This window comes from Siphateles boraxobius, unplaced genomic scaffold, assembly GCF_051911475.1.
Source record: "Siphateles boraxobius isolate OS27281-9 unplaced genomic scaffold, OSU_SipBor_1 76, whole genome shotgun sequence".
Taxonomy (NCBI): domain Eukaryota; kingdom Metazoa; phylum Chordata; class Actinopteri; order Cypriniformes; family Leuciscidae; genus Siphateles; species Siphateles boraxobius.
Window position 1 is genome coordinate 508,518 of NW_027509204.1, and position 19,021 is coordinate 527,538.

At 41.1% G+C, this 19,021-nt stretch overlaps 1 protein-coding gene across 1 annotated transcript; it reads left to right on the forward strand.

Annotated features, from left to right (window-relative positions):
- The first annotated feature begins 226 nt into the window (after nucleotides 1–226).
- LOC143724566 (sodium- and chloride-dependent GABA transporter 1-like) lies at nucleotides 227–18,544 on the forward strand. Its single transcript, XM_077217710.1, has 15 exons — nucleotides 227–675; nucleotides 993–1,297; nucleotides 1,446–1,577; nucleotides 1,882–1,982; nucleotides 2,119–2,228; nucleotides 2,333–2,465; nucleotides 2,702–2,836; nucleotides 2,917–3,020; nucleotides 3,389–3,513; nucleotides 3,654–3,766; nucleotides 4,312–4,443; nucleotides 4,539–4,641; nucleotides 12,014–12,114; nucleotides 16,155–16,322; nucleotides 16,423–18,544. The coding sequence occupies exons 2-15, from the start codon at nucleotides 1,063–1,065 to the stop codon at nucleotides 16,825–16,827; spliced, it is 2,097 nt and encodes a 698-aa protein (XP_077073825.1). The 5' UTR covers nucleotides 227–675; nucleotides 993–1,062; the 3' UTR covers nucleotides 16,828–18,544.
- The last annotated feature ends 477 nt before the right edge of the window (nucleotides 18,545–19,021 follow it).

Sequence of the window (19,021 nt, forward strand, 5' to 3'; positions counted from 1 at the left end):
TGAAAATGTAGAAAATGCTTACCACATATTTATGGACTTTCGGCAGAAGATCAAGACTGCACTGTGGGCCAGGACATTTATGCGTCCGATTAAAGATAGTGTCCCAGACTTTCTTCCTCTGAAGTGTCCTCAGTTTCAAACGAGGAATGATCAGTGGCTTCACCTGTTCTGCTCCTCATCTGCCATATTTATGATGATATATTTGGGTATGAAGTGGGCTGGGTTTGAGGATTAGAATTCTTCTTCAGAATGAGCAATGAATGCATGAGTTCATTTTTATCTTATGGCAGCCCCAGATGTGTGTGAAATTAATGAAAAATAGTCTCTATTTTGCATTGAATTCCAAAATGTTGGTAATATTCAGAATAATTTTCATTGTGAACGATGTTAAAACATGCACATAAAGGTAAAGACTTGCGTGCCTGACCTGAAAATGAGTGTGTGTATCCGTTGGGGGGTGTTGACTTTCACATGACATTGACGCTCAGTAAATGTTGAGTAGCTGCTGATCTCAGACAGGATTCAGCACCAGTGGCGTGTGGACAGCTCCCGCGGGACCGCTTTACATGGACACAACACTCCTTTCTGGAAGTTTACAACTCAGAGAGCAATCCACGGACACCTCGCTGCGTGGCACACGGACACATTCCCTTTGGAAAACTGTCACAATTCACTGTAAGTAGATGGAAATTATTTTCAGTGTTTCACTGATTTGAAAATGTTCAAGTTTGTGTTTATGTGCATGCATTTTAAGGGTATAACAATAGTAAATACATCAAAACATTGACTAAAAAACATAATTGAGAAGCTAGATCGTTCTATCTAAAAATATATATATTTAAATTGACTGTCATTACAGACAGTTTTGTCTCCGAGACGGCATATCTCTTAGTGTGTGTGTGTGTGTGTGTGTGTGTGTCGCCTTCGAATTCAAACCACGGACTGCGTTTGCAGGGGGGAAAAAATGATTTCGTGTCATTCGCTGTCTTCAGGTTAACTGAAACTGTGTCGAGTTTGATCGGGGGTTTGTGTGGATCTCTACTGCGGTCTGAAATCAGAGACATGGCGACAAACAACACCAAAAACACTGATGGACAAGTTGTGACGGAACTCAACGAAATAACAACTAACGACAAACCCAAATCAGAGGATACCAAACCAGAGAAGAAGAAGAAAGACATTCCAGTCAGAGAAACTTGGGGTGGGAAATTTGATTTTCTGCTGTCATGTGTGGGCTACGCCATCGGCCTGGGGAACGTGTGGAGATTTCCTTATCTGTGCGGGAAAAACGGCGGAGGTAAGAGACGCTTCTCCTTATCCAAGAGTCTGAGTCTGAGATGTTGTGCTAGGGTGTGTGTGTGTGTGTGTGTGTGTGTGTGTGCGTGCTTTGTGTTGCTGTGCACAGCCCCACTTGGTGTTTTCATGTATTTCTGCATTGATTCCAGGGGCTTTCTTGATTCCTTATTTTTTGACGCTATTTTTTGCGGGAGTTCCTCTGTTTTTTCTTGAATGCGCTCTTGGACAGTACACATCCATTGGCGGCCTTGGGGTTTGGAAACTAGCTCCAATGTTCAAAGGTATTAAAGCTCTTTTCTTTCTCATCTTCCCCATTACTTAATGCTGAAAATACGAGCTGGTTTCTTGAAGTGTGTGAGACCTTCAGTAATGCAACGCGAGCAGATGCGTACATTTAAATGCATGGGTTATGTGTTGTAAGTCTGTTGTTCTAAAGATGCTCACAGATCTTCCAGTTTGAAGACAAATGATCTAATAAGGCATCTATAATGATGCATAAAAGCCGTACTGTATATGCTGGCTTTGACCAGGTGGTTCACATTCTGCTTTGAATGTAAGTTATAACACAATATGTCATAACTACAGGTGTTGGTCTTGCTGCTGCTGTTCTCTCATTCTGGCTGAACATTTACTACATTGTCATCATTGCCTGGGCCATTTACTACTTATACAACTCCTTTACCACTGTAAGCATTCCTCGTCACGTGTACTTCCATGCAAAAAAATTAACATATATATATATATATATATTAGCATGTTTAGGTCACTATTCTGGTATTTATTAAATAAGAAAAATGTAAAGCATTGTTCTATTCTTTATAGGAGCTTCCATGGCAAACGTGTAACAATCCATGGAACACAGACAGATGTTATACAAACTACAGCATAGTAGACACCACCAATCTCACCAGTGCTGTCATGGAGTTTTGGGAGTAAGATTTGATGAAAAAATTGACGTGCATGTCCTTCTTTGAACTTTGTACATTAAATTGTCTTGTTGTCAAGTGTAACTGTGTTGCATGATGTGCTTATACAGACGCAATGTGCATCAAATGACTGATGGCTTAGAAAAACCTGGTGAAATTCGTGCTCCACTTGCAATAACACTGGCCATTGCTTGGGTCCTCGTGTACTTCTGTATCTGGAAAGGTGTTAGCTGGACTGGAAAGGTGAGATGTCTTTGTTGGTCTGTCTTCAGGGCTTCGGTCTGGAATTTCAGTGAGTTTGTAATGATTTCACTACATTAATTGTAAAGCACACATGGTTGCAATAAACTGTGGCTCTATGAGTTTCTTGTCCCGTGAAAGCAATGCTCAATATTTCCTGCAGTTTCTTTTTTACAAGCATTTACATGCTGAACAAATACACGTTGGGAATATTTGATAGAGAAATCAATGTTTTGCAGGTTGTTTACTTCTCTGCCACCTACCCGTACTTCATGTTGTTCATTCTGTTTATCCGTGGAGTGTCCCTGCCTGGCGCTAAAGAGGGAATCTTGTTCTATATCACTCCTGACTTTGAGAAGCTGAAGGAGTCTGAGGTAATTTCACATGTTTAATCATTCAAACGAGATCCAACAAACCCAGGCTAGCTGATTATTAGCTTGATTTTCCATCTCAGGTTTGGCTGGATGCTGCAACACAGATTTTCTTCTCCTATGGTTTGGGTCTAGGCTCCCTTATTGCTCTGGGCAGCTACAACCATTTCAATAACAATGTGTACAGGTATGAATGATGCAGTGACATAATCTTTTAAAATCAGTTAGTATAACTCGACCCTGTTTCAGGCCCCTAAACTTTGATTTTACCTCGAGCATTTCTTTTTTGATGCTGTGAATAATGTTTGCTTGAAAATGTGAACAAGCCAGCATTATAACTGTGACTGACTGTCATGATGTTCCCTGTCTTGAATTTGAGTGAGTTCGTATGAATAGTGAGAATTACTGTCAAATTTGGCTATATGTCGTTTACATAATCCATCTTCTCCTTAAATGCCAAATTGATGTGCAGCTTCCAGGTCAGTTAAGGGAATGTTTTATAGATGCTTTTATAGCACATTTGAAGACAGAATCCTTTCCCCCCTTTTTCTGCAGGGATTCTATCATTGTGTGCTGTATAAATTCCTTCACTAGTATGTTTGCTGGATTTGTGATTTTCTCTATTGTGGGCTTCATGGCACATGTCACAAAGAGACCAATAGCTGATGTAGCTGCATCCGGTAATCAATTAATTTTACATAACATCTTACAATATTTCACTTTGAAGTAGTGCTATTTAAAAAAAAATAGTTATATAAGTTAAAATCTAGACATTTCTTTCAGATAACTGAAATGCTTTATTTTTTCATGGCTTACACAGGTCCTGGTTTGGCATTTTTAGCTTATCCCGAAGCTGTGACGCAGTTGCCCGTCTCACCGTTGTGGGCTATTCTCTTCTTCTCCATGCTGCTGATGCTGGGAATCGACAGTCAGGTGAGAATATCACATATTCAAGCTCTGACCTAGAAACAGAAGTGAACGGGATCTGTTTGGTACTCCAGCATCAATGGCGGTGTCCCTGGTGGCCACACAAGGAAACATAAGGAGCATTAAAAATTTTAATTAGCCCTGTGCCCAATAAAATCTTTTGATGTGGATTTCTGCAGATTTTAAACTGATGTTCTTTTTCCCTTAAGCTGGAGTTTTGGTCTTGTTTAGTGGCAATGTTCAAACAAAACCAAACTGAATCCCAACCCTGTGGCATATTGTTTTTTTTTTGTTTTTTTTTTCAAATTTAGTAAATTAATTTTTTTGTCAATGAGTTGTGTTGGTTTTTATTGTTGCTTTGTTTTTAAGGAAGTCCTAAAAAAAGCTAAAATCTGATTGGATAAGCCATGTTCAAAGTGTAATAGCTAATACACACACACACACACACCTGTGATCATAGGTTTATTGGATGCAACAACAAAGAGCCATGAAAAAGTTTACCATTGAAGTGCAATATAAGTAACAACCTCATTGTTGACATTGTCTTGCAGTTCTGCACAGTGGAGGGCTTCATCACTGCTCTGGTGGATGAGTTCCCACGGGTGCTCAGAAAGAGGAGAGAGATTTTCATTGCATGTGTTTGTGTTGTGTCCTACGCCATTGGGCTGTCCAATATCACACAGGTAATCAGTCTTGAATATGATGAGGAGATAATATGATTAATATGATTGCAGGCTACAGGGACTTATATTACACGCTTGTGTTTCTCTTGTGTTAGGGTGGCCTCTATGTGTTTAAACTCTTCGACTATTACTCAGCCAGTGGGATGTGTCTGCTCTTCCTGGTGTTCTTTGAGTGTATCTCAATCTCCTGGTGCTATGGTGAGTCCTTCTCCGTCCTGATACACCGTGTCTGTGTTTTGCATTGTGCTCGTCCTTTGCACTGTACAGCATTATAAAACTGGACAAAAAAAGCTTTGGTCTTCAGTCATAAATAGTCATCAATAATTCTGTCACGACAAAAGTGCATCCAGTGGGACAGGACCACTCTGAACACAAAATTACAGTATATCAATGCCATTACTGTTACAAAAATACTTTTGTATACATTTGTATATTGTATATTTTTGTTAATTGCGTGTATATGTGTGCAAATGTGTGTGTATTTTACACACATGACAATAAATCTTGAATTTTGAATAGACCAGCCAATTAATGTGTATGTAAGGAAATAGAATTGAATTACAAACTGAAAGTTGGTAACCATCATAAATTCAAAGTTGTGACAAGGATGACAAAAATTTTGCTTAAGATTGTCGTTTTTATTGATATTGTTTTCATTGATATTGACATGTCATTCATTGATATTGATATGTCATTCATTAATTTACTCCCTCTTCTTCAGCACTACATTGGCCTTGCTTATAGCTTCTATTTCTCAAGCTCTTTTTTCCTGTTTATGTTATGGGGATTGCTACATCACCACTTCCATTTTTTCTGCCAGTTTCTTGCGATTACTCTTGATGACTTGGTTATGAATTTAGTGTTTGATGCTGCTGCATGCACGTGCATTGCTGCTTTTGCTTTCTCTCTTTCCTCAACTAAGGCCATAGGATCTCTCAGTGTTTGCCACCTTTGCTGTCTGCTTGTTTGACATTTCAGGGAGGGGCCTATTTTCCCAGGGATCTTCCTGTCATTTTTCCCATTAATCCAATCTGTCAATCAGCAGCTGGCTGGGAAATTGTATTAGCTCCTTATCTTTGAGAGTCATGTGTCTGATATACAATGAAGCCTTCACCATTTTGAATCCATTTCAACCCTTTCTGTCCTTATCATGTTTGCCCTCTTCACAACCATCCTATCACACGTTTTTTTCTCTCTATCTTTCTTTGGTTGAATGACATTTCCATGTCTTTGCTCTTGATCAGAGGAACTCAAATTTAAATATTTGTGGTCCACTCAACAATTTTCCTCTGAGCGGAGGGTGTGCAGCTTCCACAGGACTATATTACATCTAGATTCTCAATATGATTGTCTCGGTTCGTTAAGTTGTTTTTTTTTTCACCTCCATGTTTAATGGATAATTTTGCTTAAAATACATCTGCTTTGATGATTTATAGTGGTGCTTATTGTTAGCAGTCTTAACAATCGCCACCATCTCGGTACAAATAAAGCACATGCTGTAGGTTTGGTGCTTATTTTGGTAAAAATGTCTTCCAGTCTTTTGCGAATGCACAATTTTCCTTGTCAACCTTACTTTTCTTCAGATCTGACAATTTGGTCATTGTCAGCTCTTCCAACATTTACTATTTTGCTAACGGGACTTGACAAAACAAATAATCTACCTGAGATATGCCAGTGTCTCTACATTAGTACCAGAGAGTGTTGTAAGTTTATGACTTTATGCTGCTCTGATTGGCCATTGTGAAAGTTCTTTATGTTTTTTTAATAAACTATCATATTTTTTTTTTTTTACAAAAGCTGTCACTAGGGTGGGACCCTTTCGGAAGGTACTGACATGTACCATTTATGCACTAATATGTATCTTTAAGGAACAGTATTAATATGCAGCCTCTAGAGGATTATAAGGTACAAAAGTATACCTTTTTGTCATGATTCTGCCATCTAGTTCTTGTCTTTCTTTAAGTCTTGAGGCAGGATCATGACAGACCCATGTTTTATGTGCAAACACATGGCCTTGTTGGGCCATGTGCTTGTGTTGTCTCGTCATCTAGCCCCGCCCTCCTTGTTATCCTTGTTTAGTCATTATTGCTTACCCATTATCACCTGTCTCCCTCATTAGTTTGTCTCTATTTAATCCCCTCGTGTTTGCTGTCCAGTGTCGGTTCATTGTCAATCCGTGTCAAGTTTGTGAGTAACCTGTCAAGAATAATCGTCCTGTTGAGCTATTTTTTGTGTCAGTTGTTTGTCTTCTAGTATTTAGTCAGTATCTTTGTCTAGTTAGTCACCTTAGTCCTGTCTTGTTTTGCGCCCTCGTGGGCTTTGTTTTCCCTTTTTGTTCATAATAAACCGTGTGCTGTGACTACTGTCTGCGATTGGGTTAATTCCCTTCTTTACCCTTCCAACCTCATGACAGAATGAACCGACCAAAGAAGAACCCAGCAGACCATTTGTCCTTCTCTGCCAAGCATCGTCTGGACCCCCTTGAAGAAGTCTGGTTGTCTCCCCCCCTCAACAAGAAGAGTGTCACCCTTCCACACTCACCCGAGGATGAGTGGATCTTGTCAAACTTCTCCCGGTTGTATGACCACTTCTCCCGGGAGGAGTCTGGGGCGGCGTCCTCGAGGTCTTCACCTTCTGCCTGTCTTCCTGTCATCCCGGAGGGTCGTATGATAGGCGTTGCAACGCTTGGGGACCAGGCTGGTTCCCCCACGACTCCAGAGGCGTCTTCCAAACCCACTGACCTCCGTGGTAAACGAGGGAGACGGGTTTCGTGGGATTCCCCTTCGGAATCATCTTCATCTGAGCTTACCCAACCAGAGATGGTCTTCCCAGTTCCTGTTTTGTCTCCCGCTGAGCCCGTCCAGCTGATCATGAGTCCTGCTGTGACCATTGCTTCCCGACCTCGGAGAAAGAGGAGGAAGAGGGGAGCCTCCCAACCTTCGGCAAGCGCCGTTCCAGAGCCCGCTACTGCAAGCGCCGTTCCAGAGCCCGCTACTGCAAGCGCCGTTCCGGAGCCCGCTACTGCAAGCGCCGTTCCGGAGCCCGCTACTGCAAGCGCCGTTCCGGAGCCCGCTACTGCAAGCGCCGTTCCGGAGCCCGCTACTGGAAGCGCCGTTCCGGAGCCCGCTACTGGAAGCACCGTTCCGGAGCCCGCTACTGCAAGCGCCGTTCCGGAGCCCGCTACTGCAAGCGCCGTCCCAGAGCCCGCTACTGCAAGCGCTGTTCCTGAATCTGCCTCTGTGAGAGCTGCGGCTGATCAAGCTGCAGAAGCAGTCCTGCAAGCGGTGTCTGCTCGTAAGCGGATGCCTATCATTGTTGCTGCCGAGACTCTAGCAGACTACCTTGCCAAGCTTGTCAAGCTCCTCGATGTGCCCGTCATGTTTTGTCCCGAGCCCACTGTGACTGTGAGCTCTGTTCCCAAGCCTACCACTGTGAGCGCCGCACCCGATCCTGTCCCTGTGAGCGCCGCACCCGATCCTGTCCCTGTGAGCGCCGCACCCAAGCCTGTCACTGGGAGCGTTGCATCCAAGCCTGCCACGGAGAGCGCTGCACCCAGTCCTGCCCCTTCGCCTGCTATGTTTCCCGTCAGGAGTCCCGTTTCCTCATCCTCTGTGTCCTCCGTGTCTGAATCTGTTGCTGCTACCACTGAAGCAGTATCCCAGCCTGTTTTCCCGGTCGTCCCTGTCTCCACTAATTCCCGGACTGTTTCCCCGCTCGTTCCTGTCTCCACCAGCCCCCGGACAGTTTCCCCGTTTGTCCCTGTTTCCACTAGTCCCTGGACTGTTTCCCCATTTTTCCCTGTCACCACTAGTTCTCGGACTGTTTTCCCTGTCTCCACTAAGCCCCGGACTGTTTCCCCCAAGACCTCTCCTCGTGTGTCTCCGTCTAAGCCTACCCAGTGTCCTCGTCCTCAGCCCTCATCCCATGTACCCAAGAGCCCCAGTCCACCTATCCCCTCTGAACATTTCTCCATGAACTCTGTGTTCCCTCCGCCCCCCCCCCCTTCCTTGTCTGTTATTTTTGATTTGTCATCCCAACCCTGCTATTGTTTATTTGTGTATGCCTTTATTAAGATGTGTTTGATGTCCCCTTGAGGAGCTTCTGGAAGCCGCTCCTAAAGGTGGGGGTTCAGTCATGATTCTGCCATCTAGTTCTTGTCTTTAAGTCTTGAGGCAGGATCATGACAGACCCATGTTTTATGTGCAAACACATGGCCTTGTTGGGCCATGTGCTTGTGTTGTCTCGTCATCTAGCCCCGCTCTCCTTGTTATCCTTGTTTAGTCATTATTGCTTCCCCATTATCACCTGTCTCCCTCATTAGTTTGTCTCCATTTAATCCCCTCGTGTTTGCTGTCCAGTGTCGGTTCATTGTCAATCCGTGTCAAGTTTGTGAGTAACCTGTCAAGAATAATCGTCCTGTTGAGCGATTTTTTGTATCAGTGTTTTGTCTTCTAGTATTTTGTCAGTATCTTTGTCTAGTCAGTCACCTTAGTCCTGTCTTGTTTTGCCCCCTCGTGGGCTTTGTTTTCCCTTTTTGTTCATAATAAACTGTGTGCTGTGACTACTGTCTGCGATTGGGTTCATTCCCTTCTTCACCCTTCCAACCTCATGACACTTTTAAAAGGGTTCTATAATGGGGTTACTGTAGCTTAATCCACAAGGAAGATGCGTGATGCTTGATAAACTATTTTTATTAAACACGGAGATAACCCAACAATCCATAAACGTTAAAGTGTTAGTTCACCCAAAAATGAAAATTCTGTCATCAATTACTCAATGTAATGTTATGAAGCGACAAGAATACTTTTTGTGAGCAAAAACCCCCAAAATGAACTCCTACACTATTTGCGTAGTAAACACAGTACAGCGTCTCCGGGTTCTACACCAGAATGTCGGCTAATTATTGGCCGACGCTGTTCACAAAACCACAACGACACGTGTGTGATGCTGATGCAGGAGCCGGCCAATACTGAGCCAGCGTTCTGACGTAGAAACCAGAAGTGCTGCACTGTGTTTACTACGTGAATAGCGTAGGAGATCTGACACAGAAGAGAAAAAATGGTTGAATAAAGTCGTTATTTTGGGGCTTTTTTTTGTGTGTGCATTAAATGTATTCTCGTCACTTCATAACATTAAGGTTGAACCACTGTAGTCACATGGACTATTTTAATGGTATTTTTACTACCTTTCTGGCCCTTGAAAGTTGCAATGACTTTGCTGTCTATGGAGGGATCAGAAAGCTCTTGGATTTCATCAAAAATATTTTACTTTATGTTCCGAAGATGAACAAAGGTTTTACATGACTTCAGGGTGAGTAATTAATGACAGAATTTTAATTTTTTGGGTGAACTAACCCTTTAACACAAGACAAAGAACTGAGGAAGACTGAAGGCTGAAATACACAGAGGAAGGTAATCAATAGAACAGGGAACAGGTGTGGACTAATGGCAACCAATGAATGACTAAACCATAGACTGTAAAAAAAGACGGACCTTCCATTGTAGAAAAGTGAAACCGCCATTGTCCCGATTTGGTGCTGACATCTTGTGCTGATTACGCAGACTTGGAGCCAGAGTCTGTACAATAGTGAGTGTGAAATGGAGCCGCGGTATGAAGGCCCACACTCCCGCTGAATCGGTTTGTACAGTTTACAGAACAACTGTAATTTCATTGTTTAGTTTGTCTCACGTCCCATTAGATTACATCATTTTTCAGGACTTGTGCTGCATACTTTGACTAAACAGTAATAATAAATTACAATAATAAACTCAGACAAGCTCATTACCGACTTGTTTTCTGTCAGCTTATTTTCATGTATTGGAATGTGTGCAAAGGATTGTGGGTGATTTAAGGCCACGAAGGATACATCTGATGCATCCTTTAAAACAGGCCGAAAGAAAGGCGCGAAACAAAGGCTGCCTTCCTAGATCCTTCAAATTGAGATGGCCTTCAGCGACATTTGATGACGTTTTGGTGGCAGCAGAGATATGCAGCCTTCGTAGGATGCAGTTTCGGTTTTAGAAATACCCATATGCTTATACTGCATCTGAAATTGCATACTTTAAAGTAGGTACTACAAACTTACTTCACGACTGTTAAAAAAAGTTTGTTATATTTAGTATGGATGTGTGTAGTATGAATGAAATTTGGACTTACTACATCCGCCATGGTGTCACTGTCATGTGACCTCCGGTGTCAGTTGGCGGTGCATTTACTACTCCTCTCCAAGTGTAGATTGAACACACACTTCTGAATCTCAGCAGAAGTAGTACTTTATCCAGGGACTTTACACCTACGTATTCGTAAATACTACTTTGTTGGCATACTGTTTTTTCGCATAATATATGGTCAGTGTTAAGCTTGTAACTCCAAAAATGTAATTAAATTACTCATTACTCATAATATTATTACTTTCTGGCAACAGTAATTCTTTACACTACCTGTTATATTACTTTTCAGTTACACCCCGCAGAAGTGGTAATTGCTCATTTTCTCCTCAAAATTCTGGCTTCATATGTGTGCCTCTTTGTGAATGTTAGGGTATATTTAAATTATTTACTTTGTATTACTTTAGACAGAATCATCATTTCTATTCATGGGATCTGCTGTTATGACTCAGCTGCTCATATCTCAATCATATTACGTGTTCATCATAACCTGCCCTGTCTCTTCCTATGACGAAGTTCCACTACACTTATGCGTTCTTTTCCGTTCATACTAGCCCAGAGAAACGTTTCTGTACATGAAACATGAAGCAAATAAACACACGATTACGACAGCATATGATTTGTCATATGATTTGGATTCTAAAATGCTACAAACAGCATAATTCACGTGTTACCCAGATACAATTATATTTCATGATGTATGTTGTCAAATTAATTCACGTAAGGTCGTAAGGAAATTTTTTGTTTTCTAGATTTTTGATAACAGGTGGATATATTGTATATCGGGATAAAAGTGATATGAATGGGCAAGCCATGTAATGCCAGAGTAAAGTAATGCCGCAACTTACTTTTGGCGATGGTGTTCTTGTCATCTTTTCTCCTGACAAAATCAAAGTAATGTCAATATTTCCAGACACTGAATTTAAGCTTTTACATATTCCAAGCTAGCTTGCAGCAATGGTGACATCACGTGCACCCGCAAATCGTGAAGATTATGAAATGAATCTAGGAATGATTGGATTGTTGGATTTCAATCCAATAGACAAAATAACAAATTACAAAATAGAACATTGCAACAAGCTATTTTATGGACAATAACTGTAATATTATTTCTGAAATCGTATTAGAAACTAGTTACTACTAGTTGCTGAAAAAAGTAATCTTATTACTTTAACCCATTGATAGTAACACATTACATTACTGTATGTTTCGAGTATTCGATTTCGGACACAACAAATGTCTCGGTTCAGATTGTATTGATTACCCCTGAATCCTCAGCACTGCAACAGATAAAGATGAATGGATTGATAGATGGATGTATTCCAGTCTATCCGTCAATCCAGTTGCCGCAATATAGTTGCAGTGAATTGATCTAATCCCTATTAAATTTTATGTAATTTCAGGTGTGAACAAGTTTTATGATAACATCCAGGAAATGATTGGATACAAGCCTTGTGTATGGTGGAAACTGTGCTGGGTTTTCTTCACCCCTCTAGTTGTTGCTGTAAGTAACCTACTTTATTCTTTTTTATGTGATATAACATTTTCTAAAAGCTCTTGGAATTTTTTTTATCAAACATTAAAATAAATGGATAAAAGTAGAGTATACTTGTTAGTCTTTGAATATTGTCAAATCCAAAAAATGTTTTTAATACGTGGAAAATTACTGTAAGAAAAGGTTAAAGTTAGTCAAGTCACATTTATTTATAGAGCACTTTATAATATACAGATTGTTTCAAAGCATCTTCACATTAATAAGAAAGAAAATAATACTTTTAATGTTGCAAAGTATATCAATTATGTATCAATAATTAGTTCAATTTAGCTATAAGCAGCTCTACTAAATGCAACAGTGACATTATTCAGCTCGAGTCAGTTCAATGTTGATGCAATTCAGTTCAAAAACAGTACAGATGTTGCAAGGCTAGTCATTGTCCAGCTCAATTCAGTTCAAAATTAGTTGTCTTCCAATAGTTTCAGTGCCAGTTAATCAGCTTTTCATTATTAAAGTCTTTATTTGCACATAAAAATGAGACAAAAATTCAAGATGCTTCTTCAAAAGTAAAAAGCCTTTATTGTTGTTTCCAGCAAGCAGCGTTCTAAGATGTTTCCCTCTGATTCATTATATGCACATGTTAATGAGGGACTCACAAGAATGTCCCTTGTCCTTAATCAAAACGACCAAACTTCCAAACTGTCACGTTTAGTGTTTGTTAGTTCATGTTTGCCTGTTAATTTGACCCAGTTTTCCCAGTGTGTCTCTTTGGTTCAGTATCCTGTTCACCTGTGCCTCGTTGGTCATGTCAGCTGTGTCTTGTTTCCTTGATTTAGTCCTGTCTAGTTGTCTGTCGTTGTACGTATTATATGTTGTTTTTTCTGTGCCTGAGCTGTTCTGATTGTTTTGGTTCATTTTGAGTTTGTTCAATAAAAGCCTACTGCATCCTCTCTGCTTCAACCTGCATGTGACAAAACGACAGACCTTTAAAACATCGCAGTTCTCTGCGTTGGCCCGGAAGAGTCTAAACTTTGTGGAAAACTCTGTGGAGTTCTGCCGTCTTGCCATTCTCTCCCCCTATGATGACGAAACCCTCAGAGCAGTATATGGATCGGAGCCAACTACTACCACCACCCAGTTGAACTTCCAGACTCCCGAGGACTTCCCTGGAGGGAGGCCAAGTGTCTGGAAGACATGTACTCCTGAAAACAGCCAGCTCCAGAGTCTCGTCCCGTCATAGCCACCTTCACGCATGAGCTCTCGGTCAAGTAGGCCACCCCCAAGATGGCCACTGTTCATGCCTGAGCCCTAGGTCAAGATGGCTGCCACCACGCCAGAGCCGGCCATGTGGACGGAAGTGACTTTTGGACTCCTGACGGGGACTGGAGATTCACGCACCGCGGCGGCCATCTTGGCCCGTCAAGAGTCCAGAGGTGACTCCGTCTCCCGTCCAGAGTCCAGAGAGGACTCCAGTCCCCGAGCTCAGCCCAGAGAGGCCTTCAGTCCCTGGTCTCACCCCATAATCCCTCTTGGCCTACAAACGTCTAGCTCCCCCCAAGAAAATGTGACCGGTCACGGAAACTAGGGACACAAGTCGATTCTGGGGCATTTTGAGTTATTCATAGATTATGAAAGTGTAATCTCCAAGCTTTCCAACGATGTGTAACATGTGGAAATCTGATAATATTTGGAGAAGTTGTGGCCATTTTAAAGTAGGCACTTAAAAAAGCTCAAAGATGAGAAAACGACCTCTAAAGATTGTGCAGTTCTCACCTCTCTCTGCTGCTGGGAGTGACAATAGGGCTCATTTACATCTCATTTAGATAAGCCATACCCCCTGTAAAGCTCCTCCATGTGCTTTACAGCTTTTTTTGCACTTCGAATGTGTGCACTTCTGCCGCACTAGGCGAAAAACAATTGTGCTGCCCCTCTATTTGCAACGTACCAGCAACAACACACAAAGACCAATATGCCATATAGCCTGCATATAACGCAAAACCAGCAACAACACACAAAGACCAATATGCCATATAGCCTGCATATAACGCAAAACCAGCAACAACACACAAAGACCAATATGCCATATACATATAACGCAAAACCAGCAACAACACACAAAGACCAATAAGCCATAGGCCTACATATAAATATATAGTGCGCAAATAGTGCGCAACGCTCGTGTGCCCAAAATGTCAACAATATTAAAGTTTATGCAGGAGGCAAATGCCTGCTGGCATTTTTCTTTAAGCAGTCATTTCTGGAATTTTCCAAATAATCATATTTCACCTCCTCAAATTACTGTTGCAAATCTCTTTACACCACTTTCTTATGTGCGTATACACACACAAATGAAATGCCCGCAAGCACATTATATCATCAGCAGGTTCAGCATCTTAAATAATGACTAAATGAAGCTTAACTTACATTTCAGAAACACGCACGGCAGGCCTTCATCGCAGCAAAGGTCTTAACTGCATCCTCTATTTCGATTCTCTGTGCCAGTTCATGTGCTATGGAGATTGTTGCCAGTCCATTAACTCTGTTCCCTGTTAACAAACGTTCCCCATTCAAAGCAATCGGGCGACAGTGTGAAACAGCCAGCCACCGCTGTCAGCGAGCCGAGCCGCCGTATTCAAGCACTGAGGGCGCGCGCGAACATTTTCGGTGTAACTGCCAGACGGTTCAGCTCGTCTGCGACAATCTTTGCGGCATCCATCTTCATTGAATTTTGATATCAGATAGAGCCGGCCAGAGCACAGCATAATAAGTAGCCATGCAGTTCACTTGGAGGGCGGGGGCAAAAGCGCCGGGTTATTCAGTATGGAAATACACACAGACAATGACACGCCACGCCCCTACTGCATGCTAGAATCTCCGAAAACAAGCCGATTTCAACCTCAAAATGTAAGCTTTTAAGTATACCAATACTGCTATCTCAAACATGGAGAGGATTCTTCGTGATTTCAATTAACAGATTCTCCAAAAAATTGAAAATCACCAATTTTGATAAAAAAGTCTTCTTTCTCATTTTGCTCGAAAGTTGTGCTGCCGACTTGTGTCCCTGGTTTCTGTGACGGGTCACAAATTGGGGTATATGACCACTGCCATAGTTGCCGGGCTTGGGTCTCTGGGCAAGGCCACGAAGGTGGATCATCTCAGGTCTCCCGAGTTGCCGGCTCCGCCCCACAACCTCCCACCCGTTAATGTAATATGCCACAAGGCCTTGTGGGAGAATTTGTGTTCTGTCACGTTTAGTGTTTGTTAGTTCATGTTTGCCTGTAAATTTGTTTTGCCTGTAAATTTGTTTTCCCAGGGTGTCTCTTTGATTCAGTATCCTGTTCACCTGTGCCTCGTTAGTCATGTCAGCTGTGTCTTGTTTCCTTGATTTAGTCCCTGTGTTTAGTCCTGTCTTAGTTGTCTGTCGTTGTCCGTATTATATGTTGGTTGTTCTGTGCCTGAGCTATTCTGAGTGTTTTGGTTCATTTTGAGTTTGTTTAATAAAAGCCTGCTGCATATAGATCCTGCTTCCTCTCTGCTTTAACCTGCATGTGACACAATCATGATCCATGGTGGTTTATGGTAAATAAAAATGTAGTTTACAGCTTGATACCTAACATGAACCTAAATTTGCAATAATATTTATAAAAGAACAAAATCTTAAGGGTTTATTTGCCATAAAACAGTGTTCATTTTACAACACCATTATTTGTCCCATTGACTCAGTTTACTAGGTATCCAGTGTAATTCCAGCTGTAATACATTTCTGTAATGAGAATTATACTGATGACCTTCCCTACACTTTAACCCACCCTTAAATCTACCCATACCAGCAAACCTGCCCCTAACCTTACCCGTATCCCACCTCAATAGCACAGAACGTTGAACTTATTATTTTGATGCAAACATAGTAGTTAAAGACACCTAATATAAAGTGGCACCATGTTTCTAAAGTATTGTAGTCTTCACTATAAAAGTAAGAACCGTTACAGATTATGGTGTACAGTAATTGTGTGAAAACTGCAGTTTTTTTAAACAGAGCTTTCCTGCAGGGTGTGTTCCTTTTCAGCGCGGTGCAAATGGTTCCTCTTAAAATGAACAACTATGTGTTCCCTAAATGGGGGCAAGGAGTGGGCTGGCTCATGGCTTTATCCTCTATGGTTCTCATTCCTGGTTATATGGTCTACATGTTCCTCACCCTGAAGGGGACATATAAGGAGGTAACTGTTTTCATTTATGTATAAAATAATGAACAAGATAACACAGACATTACATAGTATATCTATGCTTACTGGTGCTGGTTCTGGGGCCTTATTTCAGCGGATCAGGATAATGCTGCAGCCTCCAGCAGTGAGGCGTGCTCAGGAGAATGGGCCAGAGCAACAGCAGCTTCAGTCACCGCCACAACAGCTGGCGCAATCACCGCAACATCCGCAGCAACCAGACCAGGCACAGCAGCAACCGCAAATACCGCAACAACCACAATCAACACAGCAACCACAATCACCACAGCAACCACAATCACCGCAGCAACCGCAACAACCACAATCACCACAACAACCGGACCAGGCACAGCAGCAACCACAATCACCGCAGCCAGAGCAGTCTCAGTCTCAGCCTCCATCTCAGCCTCCACCTCAATCTCAGTCACAGCCTCCGTCACAGCCGCAGGTGCAGGCTGATAGTTCATCTCCAATTAACCCTGGTAGCGATGCCAATGTCTAAAAGCAGTAGAGGTGAACCCCAGCAGAGAGCAATCAAAGATTAACAGCACAGAAGACTTCCATGTTTATACAGTAATAGAATCATCTACCTCCAGGGGTCATAAATAATCAAACTAAACATAAAATGTGACAAAAAATAATTAAAAACACAAACAAACAAAAAACATTTGCATTTGAAAAACTTACACACAAACACAAACTCTGTAAGCTTTCCAAATGTGAAGCAACGAGTGTCAGTGTTTAAAAAAATGAATTATACTATGTATTATGTAAATTTGTCTCTACTAAGGTTATACTGTGAGTTAGATTTAAGGACAGTGCATTGTTTTGCAATGCATAAGCTATTTATGTAAGGTATAAACAGTTTCTATGTTGCACTGGGACAAAGCAGGAGTCCATGATTATGATTATGTTGTATTGTGGGTAATTTGGAAAAACCAAGGTGCATCAAGCAAGCCCTGTGTCCGAAGCACAATGAATTTTTATTCGGTAGAGCCCTTGGATGACCCATTATATGTTGTTGAATATCTTTGTTGAGAGAGACTGTTACTATCTTTTTCTTTTCCGACCTAAAAAAAGAGAAAATACTTGTATGTGATTTTTAGAATTATTTTTTAGAATGCTTTGTACTTTAATGTGGAGACCAAGGACCAAAATCATTGACTAAAAGCAAAAACGAATCTATGCCTGGCAGTGTGTAGTTTGTAAAGCACAGGGTACAAAAATACAGAAAATCAGAACAACAAAAAACACAGGGAGATCATTTTTGCAGATTATTCTATAGATTACTGATGAGTGCTGTCAAATCAGTGTCCTGTTTACATGTCCCCTCAGGAAAAAGAAAATCTCAGATATGTCTCTGACCCTGAGTGCATATCAGCTCCTTAAGCCTGTGATTTATGTAGTCGCAATTTGCATGACCATCAGTTACTTCATGTGCCAAAATGTTGAACCGTTAAAACAAAGCAGAAATGCACACACGAACTGGCCACTCGATAACAATGGTTTACACTATACTATATTGTGCCATACCTTTTTGAAAAAGGATACAAAATATTTCTTAATAGTTAATACCATATTTTAAGTAAGTAGCATATACTAAAATATACTTTTCTGCCCCCCCCCCCCCCCCCTCCCCAGAAAAAAACACCCAAAACAAAACAACAACAACAAAAGCACAAACCTTAGAGTACAGAGACTTCTCTGACGACAGGGCAATGATGTGCTGACAGTTTCTGTCAAAGGCAGCTACACGTGAAAAGCATTCGGTCTTGTTAAACATGTTTACTAAGAGGAGATACGTACCTACATAAAATGTGAAATGGCTATGTCCTGTGAGTTTTGTACAAAGATACTTTACTGCAGTTTTATCTGGAACTTTATTGTAAAATTGTATTGTGTAAAACATGTAACCGTGAATGTTTGTACTCCATTAAGTTTTTTGTCTAAATGTTGAAATATTTGAAAAACAATTGCTGTTTTCTGCAATAATATTTTGAGCTCTGAAGCACATACCTTATGGAAATTATGAGTGATGATTATAAAAAGGATTATAAAACAAATAGGATTTATGTCTCGTAAGAAATAATATTGTTTTGTATATTTTTAACTGTTACACTGCCTAAAATTATAACATAGGACATGTATTTAAATGGTGTCATATGAAAAAGCACGATTGTTATGTAAAATGTATGAATAAAAAGAAAATATTCGTAGTCTATAATCTGTGCATTGATTCTCATTCTTCACTAGAAGCCATTCATTAGGAGACTGTATGACAGCCCAATTGTTTCAAACAGTATCCCTTTAAAAATGCTACGAATTAAGACATCAAAGAATAAACTACAATCAGTAACCAATAAGCAGTAATTAACTGGGCTGAAACAATGAACATGTTAAAAAAAAGAGGCCCTAATGAATGGACATGACATAAACTCCAGCTCTTTCTGTGGTATTATTTCGTTTTGCAGGTACTCATAGTCACATGAGTAATTATCAAAGGAAAGAAACGTACTCGGTTTCTATCATAACCTCGGTTCCCTGAGAGTATTGCGTAGCTATACGCTATGGGAAAACTCCTTTTCTCGATAATATTGAAGCCTTTATTTTAAAACGCTGGCTGATTGGCTGGGCTGCGGGAAAAAGAACCGGTTCAAAAGAACGATACGTTCACGAACCGGACATCACTGATATCT

Bases quoted from the DNA above. Each gene is read 5' to 3' on its own strand.
- LOC143724566 (XM_077217710.1), top strand. From the start codon at position 1,063: ATGGCGACAAACAACACCAAAAACACTGATGGACAAGTTGTGACGGAA. The intron at 3,021-3,388 runs GTATGAATGATG...CTTTTTCTGCAG, and splicing joins TTCAATAACAATGTGTACAG to GGATTCTATCATTGTGTGCT. The intron at 3,767-4,311 runs GTGAGAATATCA...ATTGTCTTGCAG, and splicing joins TGCTGGGAATCGACAGTCAG to TTCTGCACAGTGGAGGGCTT.